Below are 19,655 nucleotides of genomic sequence, written 5' to 3' on the forward strand. Positions count from 1 at the left end.
AGGGAGCGGGCTGCGCCCTCCCCCATCTCTGAGACCCCGGGCCCCGGCGGCTGCGGGGCTGACGCTGCCCGAGGGGGACCCTCCCGGCACGCACACTCCCCGGCTTCTGCGGGCGAGGAGCCGCGGCAGAGCCCCGGTCGGCGGCCAGGGCGGGGGGCCAGACTATGCGCTGAAACTTTTTGTCCAACTTTCGGGCTGTTCTCGCTCCGGAGGAGTCGCGGTCCGCGCCGGGAGCGCCGACCCGTGCCGAGGGGAGAGCGGCGCTCACTGCGGCCCGGAGCGGCGGCGGCCGGGGCAGGGAGAGGAGAAAGGAGAAGCCCGAGCGGAGGCGCGGGGGCCGCGGGGGCCGCGGAAGCTCGGCTCCGGAGAGCCGGCCTCATGGACGGCTGAAGCCTCGGGGAGCCCCGTGAGCGCCCTGCCCGCTAGCGCGCCCCAGGCCCGGGCCGGGGGAGCAGGAGACCGCGAAGAAGGCGCCGGGGGGACCAGGCCACCGCCGCCGCCGCCGCCGCCGCGCCAGAGAGGGAGGAGACGGAGAGGGAGCCTCGCCGGCTGCGACCGGGCCTCCGAAACCATGAACTTTCTGCTCACTTGGGCGCACTGGTGCCTAGCCCTGCTGCTCTATCTCCATCATGCCAAGGTAAGCGAGCCGGGGCTGGCAAGGGGCGCTCGGCGGCGGCGGGCTCCCGCAAGTTGGCGGGGGTGCGGGGCGGCGGCGGTGGAGCGTGGAAGGCGCTGGGGGAACGGGGGCAGCGGACTGCCTTTCCTAACCTTGGGGTGGGGACGGCGAGCTCGGTGCCCCCTTGGCTTGGGTGGGCAGTCCCCCCCCACCCCGAAGTGTGAAGCGGCCTGGGGAGGGGACGCGCGCTGGGTGGGAGAGCATCTGGCTAGGGTCTCGCCGCCCACGCGGGCCCTGCCCACCCGCTGGAGCCACACGCACGTAGGATCCCGGCCGGAGGGAGGGGAGGAGGAGGGAATCGGAGGGGCTGGGCTAAGGCTCAAGTTTGCTCCTTGCCGCCGGGTCCCCCTGCAGACAGAGAAGGCCCAGGGGGCGCTGGGAGCCGTGCCCCCCCGGGGGGGGGGGCCGGGGAGGTGGTCCCGGATCCTGGACCGGGGAGGGAAGCCGCCTGGGAGAGCATGTGACGAGGGAGAGCTCCGGAGCCTCGGGCCACGGCACCTTCTCTTCCAGTCTCCCCCCTCAACCCAGATGAGTTCGGAGAAAAGTTTGTGGGTGGGGGAGCTTCTGGTACCCCTGGGAGAGCAGCCTGTAAAGCCTCCATTGCCCCCGCCTCTCCCAGGTCTCCTTCCCAGTCCCCTCCCTCCCCCTTCGCGGCGCCGGGGGCGCGCTGCGCGAAGCCGATTACATCAGCCCCAGGACTGGCCGGGCCGCGTGTTCCCCTGGAACTGACTGGGCCGGAGCTCGGGGTCCCAGGATCGGGGAAAAAACCTTCTCACCATTCCCCCCAAATCACACGGACACACGCACACACTCCCCCCCCCCCCGAAGGTGACCCTTTAAGTCAGCCTTAGTCTGACGCCGAGATAGCACCCCTTCCCCCCATCAGCTCTCTTCCCCCTCTCCTTTTTAGTCCAAGAGAAATATGAGTACACCCCTTTTACCAATTAAATAGCATTGAGGGCTCCCCCCACCCCACCCGCCCCTTCCTCTTTTTTGAGCCACAAGTCTCCAGCTGCTTTCTGATCCCATCACCACCAACCCCCACCCCCTTGTATTGTTTTTAATCGAAGAGGGCGCATAGCCCCCCATCTCCTCTTTATAGTGCAGTGAGGACCCCCCACTTTACTCCCCCTCCCCCCTTCTTTCCTTCCCGCCCGCGGGGCCTGGGAAAGGGACGGTCACTGCCAGTGGACCCGGCCTGGGAGAGCCCGCCCAGGGCGGCGCTTGGTCTCGACTCCGCCCTTGTAGTGACCTGGTGACAGCCCGCCTCCTGTCCCCTCCCCCCACGGCCCTGTGTGTAGTGGGACTGGGGCTCTCTGATCTGGGGGTGCAGGGGGCACAGAACGGTATTTGATATGCTGAGGTTTGGCCCTCCCAGCCGAGCCATGTCTTCCCTGCACCTCCCACTTTGTTGAAAATGTTTCCAAAATGCTGTGACATTTGCGTTTCAGGGGTAGCTAAGCAGGGAGACAGGGGTTCTTTGGTTTACATGCTGTTGCCTCTCCCTCTCGGAGGCTGGCGCTAGGATGGTGGCAATCCGGCCGCTTCCGACTATTCCCATTCCTCCTCCTTCCTTTTAGCCTCCATAAGGTGATTAGAGGGAAGGAAGACCAGGCTGGAAGCCCTCCCCTCCCCTGGGCTCTCCCCTAGCTTGTAGAGAGAGGTGTCATTCTCTGGCTTTGAATGCTAGGCCCAGGCTACCTTGGAGCTCGCTGCCATGAAGTTTGGGCAGGTGCTCTTCTTACCAGTCCTAGGGGCAGTTACTTGGGTGCTCAGAAGACTGAGTACTGCCAGATCTTAATTGTTGTCCAGGTACACCTCTCCTCACTGTTACATTCCCTCCCTTCCCAGGGACTAGTAAAGACCACTCCCCCCCCCCCCCCCCTCCCCAGAAAGTTGAATGAAATTCACTTCTATTCCTAGGAGCTTTTAAGATCTGACAGGGTCACCCCTCCCCCACCCCACTCCTCCAGCCGTAGGCCTCTGGACTGGGACTAGGGAAGGGTTGTCCTGCTATAGTTATGACCTTCATAGGCCCCCAGAGAAGGGCACCAGCCGCTGAGCCCCTCCCCCACTGGGCACCGCCCCCTCTCTGTGACTGTGGTAGGAGTGGTGGTGGGGAGGTCTCCCTCTGCCCCCCGGCCTTGAGGACTTGGGATGTGGGAGCCAGGTGGCTGGGGCTCCTCAGCCTCTTGGTGGGACCCTGAGAGGATTGGAATATTGGGGAGCCATGGGAGCTAATGGGCAAAGGGGAAGCCAGAGAGTATTTTGAGAACTAGATAATGGGTGGACATAGACTGCCTGGTACCAGGTAGAAGGCTACTGGTAACAGGGAAATCATGGGATTTGGAAACAGAAAGGGTCTTGGATATTTCTAGTTCAAACCCGTTTTTCAGTTGAGGAGACCAAGTCATAGAAAGGGGGAAACCTTGTTAAAGTTGGGAGCTCTGTGATCCTTCCTAGGGAAAAGCTCTTTCTGCTTTTGGCTTGGAAGAATTGGGGGGGGGGAGTTATGAGGTGTATGTTTTGGGGGGCATTTTTATATTGAATGAAAAGCCTAATGAATAGACAGGACTGGGGTATAGAACTCTCTGAATTGGAGGAAATCCCACCTGCTGCTCAGCTGGCCCCAAAGGGTCTCAAGGTCTTTGGGGGAGATAATAAAGAAGGGCCTAACACCCCTTCCCTGATCTCCTGATATGGGGGTTGGGCCTGAAAGGGGGCATCCATTTTGAGAGTGTCCTGGCTCTTGTCTGTTGACCTTCACAGTCAGTGGGGAGGGGCTGACTGCCAGGAGTTGGGGGTGGGGGGGAGACGGTGTCCAGAGTGTTCTGAAAGATAAGCAACCTCCTTGGGACTGGTTAGTATCAGGGTACAATAGAATCTGGGGGAGTTGGAAAGGGGAGTAATAGTTATACATAAATAGTAGAACCTGGGAAACCCCCATTCTGGGGCAGGGAAGAGACTAGGAAATAGGGAAAGGGTTTGAGAGAGAACTTGGAAGCAAAGGCTATTTTGGACTTCGGGGGTAGAATGGGAAATGACAATTTGAAAGGTATGGGCCTGGAACCATATTAATTTTTTTTACTACATATTGTTTTCCCCTTTAGTTTAGGATGACTCCCCCCCACTTTTCTTCAAGCAGCCCCCTCACTATTTTCCCCTGAGGGTCAGTTGAGCATTTCTGGTGGAAGGGAAGACTTGGATCTTGATTGGGGAGACTTTCTCAGGCTTATTCCAATCCCCCCCATTCTGCTCCCTCCCCTGCCCCCCCAACTGACACCACTTTACCCCAGCATTTGTCATGTCAACTAGATAAGGTCACCCATGCTGTTTTTCTTGCTGGATCCCTTCCTTCCTGCCCAGACTCAATCACGATTTTTACCCCCTTAATTCTAGTCACAGCTTTTGAGCCAGGCTAGGTTGGAGGATTGATTAGGGGGAGTGAGTAGGGTTTTTTGAGGGTGACATGAGTGGGGAAGGAGTGAAGTAGCAGAACCGGGGAGGGGATTAGAGAAGGGCCTGGTGACTCTTCCTAGCTAGTTATCGTCTCCTAGTTCTATCATTAGGGAGGAGTTCATGGTTCTCTCTTCTGATTCTATACCATGGCTAGAGGAGATCCATTTCAGCATACCTTTCCTGCATGCAGGGTCTCAAATGGGTTTGGAAGGGTAAGAGTTATGATCAGTGCAGCTGAGACCCTGGGGTCCATAACTCTGGGTGGTATGGCCACACCAGGGGAAGGGTTAAAGGGAAGTGGGGGGAGGGGCTGGGTCTGGCTTAACCTGTGTAAACCCTGATTTGTAAACTCTTTTTCCCCTTACCCTATGCTTCTATCTCACTCTCTGCTTTGTTTACAGTGGTCACAGGCAGCACCCACCCCAGAAGAAGGAGAACGGAAACCCACAGAGGGTGAGTCTATTCATACCATAAATAGATAGGCACTAGATGGGGAAGGGGCAGAGTAGGGAACCCTGACTCCTTTCAGCCCCTGCCTCTTATTCTCTGGTCCAGGACCTAACTGAGATTAAAGCAGGGGGAAAGAGAGTAGAGTGTGTGGGGGCAGAAAGAGGAGCCACCATGACATTTATTTAAACTGATAAGTTTTCTAATGGGATCCATTCTGTTTCTTGGCTAGGCAAAAATCTTTTCTTGGCACAATAAGGAAGTGTAGTTTTTTACTTCTTTCAACTTCTAGAAATATGAGGGCAGAGATTCCAGACTTTATCCAGTTCCAGAGTCCCCAATGCAAGGAGTGCGTTGGGATTTTTCCTTTTTTTCTTCCCTTACCTATAATCCCCCCCGCCCCAATCCACCAAGGAATAGGGAAGGGATGCTATTGGGGTAAACTTCCTTTTAGTGCCAGCAGAGGGCTATAACTATGAAGCTGACTCAACCCTTTTCGCCTTCTTAAACACTGTCTGTCTTTTGTTTGATAGGGCCCCCATTCCTTGACTTTTCCTTCAAACCTTGAACCCCCTACTCTGCTCTCCTTTGACATTTTAATGGCAGGCATGCTCTTCACTTTCACCCATCACTCTGCATCTTTTTATCAAGACACACAGGGTATGCTTAGGATTGTGCTTTTCTAAAGGACCATAAGCAGGTTTCCCCCTTCTCCTTGGGAATGGAATCCCTGATTAGCTCTACTTTCACCCATTAGCTTGTCCCTTGTATTCTTCATCAGTTGGAGAACTGTTCCCTCATCTCTGTCCCAGCTATAACCATACTGGATCTCCTTAGAGATTCACTCTTTTCCTCTCCTCTTACCCCTCAAGAACCTCCTTCCCTACTTCCCCAGCCTTTCTCAGTGGTCTTCATGACTTGGAAGAAGCAAGATAAATGGTCTTTGTTAGCTGGAGAAAAGATTGTCTACGATAAATAAAGAAAACTCAAAGACATTTGAAGCTGATGAGCGCACGCGCTCGTGTGTGTGAATATATTCATATTTGTGTGTGTACTTGTTTGTGAAGGAGGTTTTCATTTGGAGACAGCAGCAGGAGGGTTTGGGACGGATGCTAAGGGGAGTTTTCTGATTGGTTCTAGGATGACAGACTTCCTCCCTTTCTGCCTCGGAGAGTCTAGAATTTCTTTTTCCTTGGGTGGGGTTGGAGATTGACTTGGAAGGGTCTATGATCTCACCAGCTTGTAGGCCAAGCCTTTTGTGTACCACCCCCTGTCCTTAAGGAGAGGGATATTGCAGGGGTTGGGGGGTCCTACAGACTAGTCAGCAATTTAGTTACCTCTTTCCTCTTCTCACCCCCAAACCAATTAGAGCAAGAATCAGAAACTCCCAAGATCAATAATCTTTCTCAGTGCTTGATTTAAAAAAAAAACCATGTCTCTTAAGAACATGTGTTTTCCTAGCCATCCATCAAGGATGCAGAGCACATTCTTGCACAGAGAGGGTTGACAACTAGCCTGTGTGATGCTTGGGTAGGAATCCAGGTTTTCCCGAGTTCCAGCTATTATTCCCTCCCCACCAAACCTTTTCAGTCCTCTAGCCAGATGAACTTGGAAGGATGAAGTAGAGGAAGGGTCTACCATCTCCTCTTGACTCCCAGCAATTTAGCATAGCATATGGAAAACTCAGGGGACTGGAGGCAGTGTGTCAGTTCATGTCCTTCCTGTTCCTTAAAGCTCTTAACCTCAGTCCTCAAGCAGCTCTTCAAGATTTCCAAAAGTGGAGGCAACTTTGTGGTAAAGTGGATAGAGGTCCTGGAGTCAGGAGGACCTGAGTTCTAATCTGCCCTCAGATACTTTCTCACTCCCACTCAGAGGCAGAAATTTGGAACTAGAATGCAGACCTCCTGGTTGCCAGGCTAGGCTTCTGTATGTGGCTCCACGATTGGAAGGGCAAGGAGAGACGCTTGGGCTGAGAGATTGGAGCCATGTGGATTTGACTAGATGGAGCACAGATTTAAACTAGAAAGGACTCAGGGACATCCAGCTCCTTCATCTCACACACTAAGAGGCTGAGGCCCAGAGAAGCTAGATGAATTCCAGTGCTGTACTCAGTACCTGGCCCTAAGAAGATAAATAAATAGTAATAAATACTATAAATAATAATAAATACTCCTTAATAAATACTGATCGATGGATTATAGATTGGATTGTCCAAGGTCACCAGGGAGGAAGGAGTCCTGCTGAGAGCTGAACCTAGACCTCTGAGTCCAACCCTTCTGCCCCGCTTCCTCTCCTTAGCTGTCCCTCCCTGGGTTCTGTTTATACTTTTTCCCTGGGAGTGCTTTGCCGCCTCTGAGTGCCCGGTCCCCTTGACCCCGAGTTACCCTTTCATGCTTTACCGCACCCCAGGTTCTGCCCCATTACCTAGCTTAGGGAACCTTTGTTGCCCCTTGTCACCTGTTCATTTCCTCCATAAATGCTTAGCAGCCGAAGCAGCAGCACAGCTTTTTTTTTTTTTTTTTCCATGATGCAAGCAGTTTGCTCTTATCAGGGAGGGTTATTGGTCTCTCACCTGGCACACTTAGCTGTTCCCAGTGGCTGCTGACACTCAGGGCTGCCCAGCTAAGGTCTCCCTGTTTTTTTCCTTAGCTTCTCCCTCTCCCCAGGAAGTTGGGTCTCCCAGATGCGAGTTTGGGGTATGGGAGGCCAACTTTTTGCCCCATAGCCCTGGTCCCTAGAGACCTTCCCATCTATTAGCATTGCTTCTTCCCTTGTGTTGGAATAGTATTGGGAAACCCTAGAAGTTCACAACAAGGGGGAGAGTGGAAGGTCTCACACTGTAAAGATTGACTTCTCCTTCCCTATTCAGGTTGATCTTTTGAAACAGTCCTATTCCACCTCAACACCACTCCCCACCCTGTCTCCCTTCCTAGTACACATCTCTTTCCCCAGCTAGGCATCTGAACTGGAGAAGGGTAGCAGCTGTCCAGGCTCAAGGTATGGGGCAGGGAACCTGGATTTTATAAGGATTAATTTTTTAACAGAGGGAGAGACCTTGACCCCAGGGGGAAAGGACAGGGCTAGGTAGTCCTGAAATTTGTGGGACTCTCAAGATTCCCCCCACACCTATGCTCCATCTATATCTCACTCCCAGACTTTCCTCTCTAGCTTTCTCTGGCTTATCAGTTGAGGCAGAAGATGTCCCAGGAACTGATGGGATTAGCCAGAAGAGTGAGGGTTCTAAAGGGAGTCAGGGTGGGAGGGTAGGGAAGGGTCCATAAGAAATGGACTTTAATGCTAGGAAATTCCTTGGAGATCCTTGAATCCATTTTAATAAATGAGAAAACTGAGGTTTTGAGAGGTAACATGACCAGGGATCATGGAACCAACCGTTAGAGCCTTAGAAGTTCTGAACTTTTTTTTATGTCATAGACCCTATAAGGCAATCTGGTGGTGCCTATAAATTTCTTTCTTAGATGTTTTTAAATGCATAAAATAAAATACATACCAATCAAAATTAAAACAAAAAAGCAACCCAGCAACAATCCTCAAGTTCATGAATCCTTAGTTCATGAGTTCTTAACCCAGTGGTTAAAACCCTGGGCCTAGAGTCAGGAAGATCTGCGTTCAAATTTGACCTCAAATATTTAGTGACCCTAAGGCAAGTCATTTAACCTCAATTTGCCTCAATTTCCTCATCTGTGAAAGTGGGGATAATAGCATCTACCATGTAGATTTTTGTGAGAATCAAATGAGACCCAATATTAACAAAGTACTTAGTCCAGGCCTAGCACATGCTTAGTGCTGTCTGTGTTATTATCATTATTATTATTGTTGTTGTTGTTATTGCTATTACTGTTAGTATTATTATTATTACTTCTGCTCTAATCTTGCTGTTTGTTTTACCATTGAGGAGACTGAAACTCAGAGAGGTGAAAAGTCTCACCTAATGTCACACAACTAATTTGTGGCAGAGGCAAGATTTGAAAACAAGTCTTTGGACTTCAAATTAGGGCTCATTCTAAAGGACAGCTAGGGGGTGCAGTGGCTAGAATGCTGGATTTGTGTCATGGCTCTTCTTAAGTTACAATCCAGCCTCAGACACTCACTAGCTGTGTGACCCTGGATAAGTCACTTGACCCTGTTTGGCACTAGCTGTGTGACCCTGGATAAGTCACTTAATCCCTCATCTGTAAAATGAGCTAGAGAAGGAAATGGTAAACCACTCCAGTATCTTTGCCAAGGAAACACTAATGGAAACATGAAGAGATGGATGATGAACAAATAGACATACATATATGTATGTATTATAAATTACCATATTTACATATTAATGTGTATACAAATTTGGTTATTTTGGAGAGAGCAATTTGAAAGCAAGAGAACCCCAAACAGGGTCATGAAGAATTGGGTACTTGGAAAATGAAAACTTACTGAAGGTTATGATATACTGGGACCAGATCCTCTTACAAAGATATAAAGGCTGATCAGAAGATGTATTTAGATGTTTCGCTGGGTTCTTTTAGGTGACCCATTCATTCAGACACTTAAGTTGCCTCTTCTCCTTTAGTGGTGAAGTTTCTGGAAGTCTATCAACGCAGCTATTGCCGGGCAATCGAGACCCTGGTGGACATCTTCCAAGAATACCCTGATGAGGTGGAATTCATATTCAAGCCATCTTGTGTACCTCTGATGAGATGTGCTGGCTGCTGCAATGATGAGGGACTGGAGTGTGTTCCCTATGAGATGCACAACATCACCATGCAGGTGAGGAAATCTACCTTGCGTGGTTTCCCAAGAAGTTCAGACATTTCTTTTCCATTTAGCTTATTTTCTTATTTTTAAGTTTTTATTCGAGCTTTTACATTTTTTAGGGAGATTTTTTTTTGGCAGCAAAAGGGTTTGAGATCTGAGATCTCTTTCTCAGGAGAATAGGATAGACAATTCTCCTTGTTTTCCTGAAGTGCAACTATTGAGGAATCCTGATTGGAGGCAGGGGCTTAGACAAGTCCACCCATCTGGGACTTGGGGGGATGGAAAGAGAATGTTTCTCTTTAGAGGAACAGAAAGTCTCCCTTTAGGGACATTCCTCTCTACCTGTTTTCCTGTTGTAGCTGAAGCCCTGGTCCCGACCCTTGACCCTGTTCTACCTCTTCCCCTGCCCTGGCCCCTAGCTCCTTGTTTCCGGAGGCATCCGGGGCAGGAGGCACGGTATCTGTCCCTTTTCTCCCCACCCCCTTCTTCCCAGAGGCATTTCCCTACTGTCCTTGGAGCTCTGCTCAGAAGTTGTGGGACAGCTCTGGCTGGCCAGAACCAGGAGAATCACCAGGGAGGTGGGGGTTGAGGAGTTAAAAATATTGGTTCTCTCACATACAGCCAGTTCCCTAGAAAACCCTTACTTCTTCCTAGAACTCCCTCTCTCCAGTATTGTCATGTACAAAAATCCTAGTCCTTGGCCTTGTCCTGTCCCTTCCCTTCTCTTCTTTCCCTTCCTGTTTTGACTCCTCTTTTCTTCCCTGAAGGTCCTGCCCTTGGTATTGCTTCCCAGTTCTCAACCTAGGGCAACTGGCAGTAATGCCCTCTTGGGCACAGACTACAAGAGACCAGGCATTTAATCATTGAAAATATTGAATTCTTGCCTCCTTCTTCCCTTCGGTCCCCATTTCTTTTCCTGAGAACCTAGGAATGTGTGAGGGATTTGTTCTGGAAGTCATTGGTTTTTTTGGGGGAAAAGAACTCGTGCCTTCTCTTGGGGCATGAGCAGGGTGAAAAGAAGAACCAGATTACTTGAATTTTGTGGGTACCAGGTATCTGGTTATGGGTATGAGTTGGGGGGGAGGGAATAAGGGAGGGACTGGAAATGGTGCCAACCCAGGACCCTAATTCCCAGCTCGGCCAACCCGAAGCAGCCACATCAGCTCCCTGAGGTTATTGGGGTTGGGAGGTAGGGCAGGAGGGGGTGGGGCTCTGTGGCTTTGTCCTGTTGACAGCCATTAGTGCCCCCCACCCCTTCCCTCTTACCTCCTTCACTCTCTGGGAAATTTAATCCCTAGAGAACCCCGGGTGTTGAGTGGCAAGAGACAGGGGGGTGTCGGGCCAGTGGCTGGCTGGGTCACTAACTGCTGTGTTCTCTTCCTACCCTCCCAGATAATGAGGATTAAGCCCCATCAGAGCCAGCACATTGGGGAGATGAGCTTCTTACAGCACAGTAAATGTGAATGCAGGTAAGGAGAGATTTATGGATAAAAGTGCTCTTGGGGAAGAGAAGGGAAGCCTCAGGCCTGGGAGGAGATTGGAGCGAGAGCTAAGCTCTAATAGAAGGAAATGCTTTCCATAGGTAGAGAAGGTTGAGAAGGCTAAAGCACAAAAGAGGTACTAGAAGTTAGAGACATAGAAACAGGTAGAGTGGGATTGGGGTGCAGCATGTTACAGATTGAGGCAATGAATGATGAGGCATGAATAAATTATACATATACATTTGCCTCTTCCAGTAGAATGAAAGTTGATTGAGGTCAGGGTATATTTTTCTTTGTCTTCCCAGTGCCCAAGCTGATTGAGAGACTGAGTAGATTATGGGAGCATGGAAGGGGAGGCTGGGTTGAGTATGAATGGGAAGAAGAAAGGAATTGCAAGTTCCTGGGTGTTCCCCTAGTTCTAAGTGGGGAGGGAGAATGTTCAAGGTGGGAAGAAATCAGTTCTCTTACCTTCCCCTTCTGTTCTTTTCATATTCTCATTTTTAGACCAAAGAAAGATGTCAAAGGAAAACAAGAGAAGTAAGTGGACATAACTTTTGATGATTTTTCCCCCTTCTTGACTGGTTGTCTTGCTGTTTTTCTTTCTTTTTTTTGACTCTTTGTCCCTTCAGTTGGTCTGTTATTCAGGATTATTCAGACCTCTTTAAGTGTGGAGAACTGATCGATGGACAAAGAAAGGTTTGGAGATGGAGTGAAAGGAACCCACTTTCTTGGATGATCTAGATGGTTCCCTTTCTGACTTGCTAGGTGGAGAATCCACTGGTTTTCTTCCAGGATTAATTAGGTCCTGAAATTTGTCTGGAGAAATTACTGGGAAATTCTGGCCCAAAGCAAAGAGCTGTTAGCCCCCTGGCCTGGGTTCCATCTTCTATCTGGCCTTGCTTGATGTTGTTGTAGTGTCCTGGCACTTTGTTTGCTCACTAGCCTGACCCTCAGTTGGGTTGTCAACCCCTAGAACATTTGATACCTTGCCACAGGGTGAGGATGCAGGCAGGGGTTTGGAGCTGTCAGGGAAACAGGTGGCAGTGGGGGTGTGGAGTATATTTCCATTTGCTATCTTGTGACTCAGTTTTGAAGGCTGTACTTAAAGGGGAAATAGGTTCCCCTGAGGTTTCTACCTTGTTACTGCCCTTGGATAGTTTTGAGGTCAAAAGTAAGAATAACACTCTTATGGATTAGATGGTAGATTTGCTAGCTTGATTTAATATATTTCAGTATTTGACCTGATTAGGTTCTGCACTTTTCAGGGACTCTATAATCTGGAAATGGGTGTTGTTAAAGTCAGAAGGCTGACTCTAAAGACATAGTTAGTATTAGAAACTGTTGAATGTAAGGGGAAGGTAATTAGACCACCAAATGGAAGCTAAGGTCGCCAAAAATCTAAAGAAGAAGGAAATGGAGACTGAGAGAGAACATATTTTCTTCTCTTTTGTCTGTGCCTACCCTTACCCGTTGTCTTGGGGGCACTTGGTTTTGTAGATGGACAAGACTCAACCTCCTTCTCTCTCCCCTGAAAGACCATCATGCTCTCAGTTCTGGAGCAATATAGGTGGTGATGAGGCAGAGGAGATGTTGGAAGTATGTTGGAAGTACTCTGTGTAGAAACTGTGTGGGTGTAGAGACTGGTTTCCTAGGACTCTCCCTTTTCTCCTCCTCACCTCTACTGCTTATTATTACTCCTGTGCCTTTTCCCCAGGAGAATAATGAAGTTCCCCTTCCCCCCTCCTACCTCTTTTCCCTCTTTTTTGGCAAAACTCCCTGGGTGTACCCACTCCCCCCAACTGTGGAATAACAGTGTAAGGAATGATGGGTGAATCAGGCCATACCACTTTTCCCCTTCCTCATTTCCTATGACTCCTAGCTCCCTGTCCCCCACATCAGCTTGTTCCTAGGATATCAGCCTTGCCTGCAGCTAGAGAAGAAGGTAGCTTGGAAGAAAATTTTGAGAAGGCAGGTAGGCTTTGACAAGGCCTGGGGAAGGATACCCTGCCAAGTTACACCCTAGCATCTCCCCTCCCACCCGCCCCCCCTTTGCTCTTCACTCTCACAAACCCTCTTTCCTCCAGGCTTTGGGGGGGTGACCTCTTCCTGGAGTGAACAGTTATCCCTGCTTAGTATGGCCTCTACTTCATGGAATGGATCCCCACATCATGGCTGTGCTCATTCCTCAAATACAGAGATCATACACCATGCTCATTCCCCAAAGTCTTGGGCTCTACCTCATCCCTCTTGATGGTGATTCCTTATGTTGCTAAGTGGAAAGCCAGTAGTATGAGTCAGGGCTTACAGTTCATATATTGTTATACATGGAAATGGGGTCAGAGGGCATCATTCTTCCTGGCCCCCTAAACCCTATGCTTTTAGGCAACCTTGCCTCCTTCCTGGGAAGATGTTTAAGGACATCTCTACCAAAACCTGGAATCCTGGAACACATTCATGTTACTGGGGTAGATGGAAGCACCCTGATTTGGTAGAGGGTTCCTCTCTCCAGAGGTCTGGAGTATCTGAAATGGTAACAATAATTACTCACTTTCAAGGTTCACAGCGTGTTTTCCTCCCAAGAACCTTGAGAGAGAGAAGTAGTGCAAGTGTTATCTTTTCTATTACAAAGATGAGGAAACTGAGTCTTGGTGAAGTGGCTAATGGGACTCAGGAGCCATGGCTGGCACCAGGGTGTTAAAATATTTAAATAGAAATGCTTATACCATTTATTATAATTGTGAAAGTAATAATACAAACCTCAATTCCCTCCTCTGGAAAATGGGGATAATAATAAATAGCACCTCTTAGATTGTTATGAAGATCAAATGAGATCTTGGTAAAGCACTCTGCAAACTTTAAAGAGCTACAAATTGCTAAATAGTTATGATTATTATGATTATTATTATTGTTTATAATAGCAATAGTAGTAGTAAAAATTCCCATCGGTGAGGCAGAGGCTCTTAGAGGCCCAGAAGGAGGGGTAGTTCATTTATATTATATTTCCATTTCACATATGAAGTAACTGAGAATTACTAAGTAGCCCAGGGCGAATCAGCAAGGCCATTGTCCTTTCTCCTTCCATCACACTGAGGAGTGGAGTAAGTTGTCAGAGTATAGTAATGCCTTTGGAATAGATATGACCCCTATGCCTTTTTGCCCGTAGCCCCTTGTCCTTAGATCTGATGCCCTTGGCAGAGGTGGTGTTGTGAATGGGGAGAACCATGAGGGTGATGGAATTTATCATCTCCCTCCATCTCCTCCAAGTCAGCAAAATGCTGAGAGGACTTCATTTATGTGCATACTCCTGTGGCTAGGCTGCAGAGCCCTCTACCCCGTCATCCTTCCTTTAGCCCCCTTCCTTCTCCTCTTGTCCCCCCCACCCAGGAGAAAAGCCATTGGAAGGGGCTTAGGAGGGCATGTATGTTTCCCTTCACCCCAAACCTTTTTGCTTCCTTCCCTTTTCTCCTGGCCCTACTTGGCCCCCACCTGTTCTCTGTCTGTCTCTGTCTCTGTTTTTTTATTTTCCAGAAAATCAAATCGAGGAAGGGGGAAGGGGCAAAAGCGCAAGCGAAAGAAATCCCGGTATAAATCCTGGATCGTGTACGTTGGTGCCCGGCGCTATTTAACACCCCTTCCCCTTAATCCCCTTTCCCCACAATCAGACCCTCTTATTTGTAGTACCCAGTGATACCCCAACCTATCTTTCCTCTCCCTTACCTCCCCTTACCCTCCCTAGTGTCTCCATTCTTTCCACTGACTAATTGGCACCAATGGGATCCAAGTGGGGGTAGCCGTCTGGCTAGGCCTGGGTTCTTGAGGACAAGGGTGAGGGGCTATGGCTTGGCTGGGCACAGACTTTCTCACCCACTGGGCACTGGTGGCGGGTCTCTGTTGGCATGGGCACTGGGAAGTGGTACCTGCCCAATTTAGCTCTTGGCTTATGCATTTGTTTGTAAATCAAATAGGGGGTCTTAGATAAGGATGGGTAGGGGATATTCTGAAGAGGGTTTGGGGAAGGAGAATGTGTACATAAATGGATGACATTGAGATGATGTGGAAGGTGGAATGAGCTAGGACTGGGGGTGGGGTGGGGAGAGGTTCTGAGGATTGCAGAGGGTGGAGAAGGGCTCCTTGCAAAAGCAGGAGAAGGGTCTCTGGTTCCAGGTTTTTCTAATTAAACTAATTCAATCCTATTGCCCATCTCCTTGAAGAATCTTTTCTCCTGTTGTATCTTTGAGGGAGTAATGAAATGTGGGCTTGGGAGAGAGGGAATATTCTGGCTTCCTATACTTAGGAAGGAGAGAGGGAGTTTCAGTGACTTGAAGTCCTCTTGGGATGATACCTGACTGGTTCTGGGGAGGGTACTGCGATTTGCTCCTTATCTCTCTTATGCTACAGGTTGGAAAGAGGTCTAAGGCCTGCATGACTATGTCTCAGAAGTCACTGGAAAAGATACTTGCAGCATTGATTCCTTTTGGGGGGATAAATCAGTCCCTTTGGGAGTTAGCTTATTAGCTTATTAAACCAAAGTTAGGCACTGCAAATGAGGGTCCCAAATTCTTTTGTTCCCTGATGGGAGTTCTTTGGGTCAGACTTTCTGTCTTCCCAGGATCATAGGATTATAGATTTAGAGCTGGAAAATACCTAGAGACCCTTATAGAAGGGGAAGAAATCTGTCCCAAAGATTTGCTTAGGGTCACCCAGCTTGTAAATGTCCAAGGTAGAATTTAAACCCAAGTCTTCCACAATATTTTTGTGGAGCTGGAGGCATTTTTGAATGTGCAGGCTGGCTCCACACTCCAGCTCCCTAAAGTGGGTGTGATAGTGCCTTGTTTCAGGTTTTTCTCTGGTCTGTTGCACTTTGGCATGTTAAAGCAGGAAGGGATCTTTGGGATCATCTAGTCCAATATCCTCATTTTGTAGAGGAGGAAACTGAGGCCTGGAGAGGCAGGTGACTTGCCCAAGTTCACCGAAACAGTGAGCTGCCAAAGCGGGACTTGAACTCAGTTCTCCTGACTCCAAGTCCTGAGCTCTTTGTCCTATACCATGCCACTGGAGGAAACTCTACCTCCATTTCTGGGAGTCCTGAGACCTGCCTTTGCTCAAGCATCCTGTGTCTTTGCTTCTTCTGCCCCATCAGACCAGCCTCCTTGCCTCTCTGCCTGATTGGGCTCCTCCATGCAGGCCTCTCCAAAGCTGCCTCTTTGCCTCTCTTTGCTGCAGCTCTTTGATGTTGGGCACGGGGAGTGGGGTTGGGCATGGCCAGCCTGGGAGCGGCACCCAAGGGAGGTGGGAGCCCTCAAGGGTGATGTGTTGGGGGGGATATTGCACGGGGATGTTTTTTTCCCCTCTGCTGAAGCTCTAGCTTAGATTTCTTTCCTTTTGCCTTTTTGCAGTCCCTGTGGGCCTTGCTCAGAGCGGAGAAAGCATTTGTTTGTACAAGATCCACAGACGTGTAAATGCTCCTGCAAAAACACAGACTCGAGGTGCAAGGCGAGGCAGCTTGAGTTAAACGAACGAACTTGCAGGTTGGTTTCCCGAACAGAGAGAGACAGAGATTGAGAGAGAGAGAGAGGAGAGAGAGAGAGAGAGAGAGAGAGAGAGAGAGAGAGAGAGAGAGAAAGAAAGTCAGACAGAGACACAGAGAAACAGACTGCTCGCTTGGCTTTTAGCTCCCTGTTCTATGACTGCTACTTTTTCCTGCTCTCAGGATCCCCTCCATGGAGGGTGGAGTGTCGGGGTTCTGTCCTGGCCGGGTGCCAGGGAAGCTGCCCCCATTGGCAGGGTGCACAGACTGGCGTGGCTCCATGTGGTGGTGTTGTCGTGGAGGGTAACACCCCGTGATGTGTTGTGTTGTCTGGGTCCAGGTGGTCGTTATTAATAATAATTTGTGTTTGTGTTGCCTTGTTATCTCTCATTGTTGTTTTTTTTACCAGCCTCATAACATCTTATTGGACCCTCATATCATCTCCCTACATCCCTCAAGTAGACAGAGCAGATAAATTATCTCCTCTATTTGACACATGAGGAAACATGAATCCAAAGAATGGAAGAGAGATAGTCCTAGACCCCAACCTTCCTTATTCCTTGTTTGTTACTCTTTGTACCATATTATTGGGGCAAATTGGTTGATTCCTATCTGCCTCTAAAACTGCAGCAAGTAAGGGTTCAGGGTGGGGGAGGTGAATGGAAACCCTAAAGTTGCTCTCCTCTCCAACTTGGTTTTTCCTATTTGTTATTACTAATAAAAATCTAGAAACATGACTGCCTGGGCTGCCTTTTTTGCTCATTTACCTAGCATCCCCAGGCATGTGACTGCCCCAGGGGGCAGTCATGTGTAGAATCAAGACCTTGAAATGTTGGTGTGGTGAATCTGTTTGTCCCATGCAGTGATATGGAAACCAGAGTGTGTGTTGGGGAGAAGACGGGGAGGGCAGTTGAGAAAAATTTTAATCATCCCTCCCCAGGGTTCTAGGAATAGATGATATCCTTGTAGATATAGCTAAGTGGAGAAAATAAATGAATCGATTTGCTTCTCCTAGGGGGGAAAAGGGTTTGGTGTAGGTGGTGGGGTGGGAATATGTAGCTGGGAGCATCTGAGTCTACTGGGCCCCTGGATTAGATTGAAAAAGCAAATTAAAAAAACCTCAGACTTCACAGGCCCAGCCTGCTATGCCTACTTCTACTCTCTGACCCCCCCCCCCCCCCCCCAGTCTACCAGATGTGATCTCAGTCTCCCTTAATCAACTGCTCTGCAGGGATATTGTGGGAGATGGATGGTTGGGTCAGGAAGATGGAAGAGTGGACCTGGATTTCCCTTAATTGAAAGCATTCCTCAGCAGAATTTCCTCCCTTTTCTGTTTCCCTCTTCCCTTTGCCCCCTGCCCTAAAACCAATAGACAGTAAATTAGGGGTAAGAGGATACCTGGCATCAGTCTACATATATTCTTCATAGAGGTGTTTGCCAGATATGCTTCACTAGCTCTGCTTTGTTATCCCCCACAGATCGAGATAGAAGAAGAGGGGCACTCCCAGATAATGCTTGGCTTCTTTATGTCACCTGCCCTGCCATAATTTAGAGGTTTTTAGAGGATGGTACTTCTCTGGCCTTTGGGGACCATCCATATCTTCACTTTTTACTCCTCAATATAGTTGCTCTACTCCTACCCAAAATCTAAATGGTAATTTCCCACTGTCAAGCTTTTGCATGGTTCCTATCTAATGCCTGGAATGCCCTCCTTACTCTGCTTTATTAAACTATTCCCCTTAAAACATAGCTTATGGCTGAAACCCTTGAATAGCCCTTTCCTGTTTGATTCCAACCAACACAGATCACTCCTTTACTTTGTCCTGTCCAACATTTATTACTAACAAATAATAATTAAAAACTGATATTTTTATAGCACTTTTTAAAGGTTTATAAGGTGCTTGACGCAAATAACTTCAGTTGCTTCTCTATTTGTTGGTACTTGCTGGTATGTTAATCTGTAAGTGTGAGTCATGTCTGTCTCATCTCAACCAGAGTGGGAGCTCCCTGAGGTCAGGAGCATTGTATCTTCCTCATCAGAAGAAGAAAACTTGAGATTGAGGACTGTCTCTCTCCCATCAGACTTGGGGATCCCTGAGGGCAGGGACTATATCTTCTCCATCAGAAGTGGGGTGGGGTTCCCTGAAAGTAAAAACTTCCAAAGGTTTCAGACCACATCTCCTCCCCTAGTCTTTATTTGCCATTTGCAGGGCTATTCAAGGAAAGTGGAGAGTGGAATGATTGGACATAATCAATATGACTGTAACCCTTTTGGTCTTTGTCTCCTTTTGCAGATGTGACAAGCCAAGGCGGTGAGCCCACCTGGCATTTCCAGAGCCAGACCTCTCAGACCTGGAAAAGAATCAGAACAATTAAGAGAAACCATAAGCCACCACCACCACCACCACCATCACCAACACTGACAACCCAATGATGATGAAACTAACACTAATCCAAAAGAAACCTTAAATGAAGGATGAAGAGAGGCGCATAGCACTTTGAATCCGGAAGGTGTGACTCCGGCAGAAGCATTCCCGGGCAAGAGACTGAGCAGGGGTCCCTCTTCCAGTTGGATTGCAATTCTGTTTTTCATGCTGCTAAATCATGGAGCCAGGAAGATTAGAGGGTTTTATTTCTGGGATTCCTATAGACACACCCACACGCGTACATGCATTCATATATATATACATATATAAAAAATAAATATATATATTTTATATATACATATATAAAATATATATATTCTTTTTTAATAATTAACATTGCTAACGTTATTGGTGTCTTCACTGGATGTATTTGACTGCTGTGGACTTGAGTGGGGAAAAGAAATACCCACACAGAATCCAGGGAAAGATGGGAGCAGTGATATTGGCATGGCCACCTTCTTTTGGGGGAGGCCAGAGCTATCTATCTGTGCCTTCCACTCTGTCCCTCCCTGGCCTGCCTTGTCCTGCTGACCCCAGGAAGAATGACCGAACAAAGAGGTCCAGTACCTGGAGGTTGAATTTGATGCCTGGCTCCAGGTTTTGAGGGCATGTTGACATACCCAGATGTAGCCCCCATATTTTACTCTTCTATTGGATTGCACCTTGGACCTGTCCCCTAGGTTGTTGGGTTTTGGGTTCTTTTTTGTTAAATGGGGGAGAGGGTTGGGAGATGGGAGACAGGAAAGAGGAAGCAGCATGGTTAGGAGAAATGGGGACCAGAGAATGCTATAGTGCTGGGGTGTTCTCCAAACCCCATTGATGACAAAACATTCTATCCCTTGGGTCTAACTTGCCTGGGTGCCCTTCACAACACAGTGGAACAT

General features: G+C 48.8%; 1 protein-coding gene across 5 annotated transcripts; it reads left to right on the forward strand.

Moving 5' to 3' along the window:
- The first annotated feature begins 475 nt into the window (after positions 1–475).
- On the forward strand, positions 476–19,101 carry VEGFA (vascular endothelial growth factor A). Of its 5 annotated transcripts, none has more exons than XM_074237056.1 (8): positions 476–637; positions 4,537–4,588; positions 9,153–9,349; positions 10,730–10,806; positions 11,323–11,355; positions 14,347–14,418; positions 16,215–16,346; positions 18,640–19,101. In XM_074237056.1, exons 1-8 carry the CDS (start codon positions 572–574, stop codon positions 18,659–18,661), a joined length of 651 nt encoding a protein of 216 aa, XP_074093157.1. In that variant the 5' UTR covers positions 476–571; the 3' UTR covers positions 18,662–19,101. The 5 variants fall into 5 exon arrangements, with proteins under 5 accessions (XP_074093157.1, XP_074093155.1, XP_074093158.1 ...); XM_074237054.1 differs by lacking the exon at positions 18,640–19,101 and adding an exon at positions 16,529–18,631; XM_074237057.1 differs by lacking the exon at positions 14,347–14,418.
- Positions 19,102–19,655: the final 554 nt, after the last annotated feature.

This window comes from Macrotis lagotis, chromosome 5 (genome assembly GCF_037893015.1).
Source record: "Macrotis lagotis isolate mMagLag1 chromosome 5, bilby.v1.9.chrom.fasta, whole genome shotgun sequence".
Classification (NCBI taxonomy): Eukaryota; Metazoa; Chordata; class Mammalia; order Peramelemorphia; family Peramelidae; genus Macrotis; species Macrotis lagotis.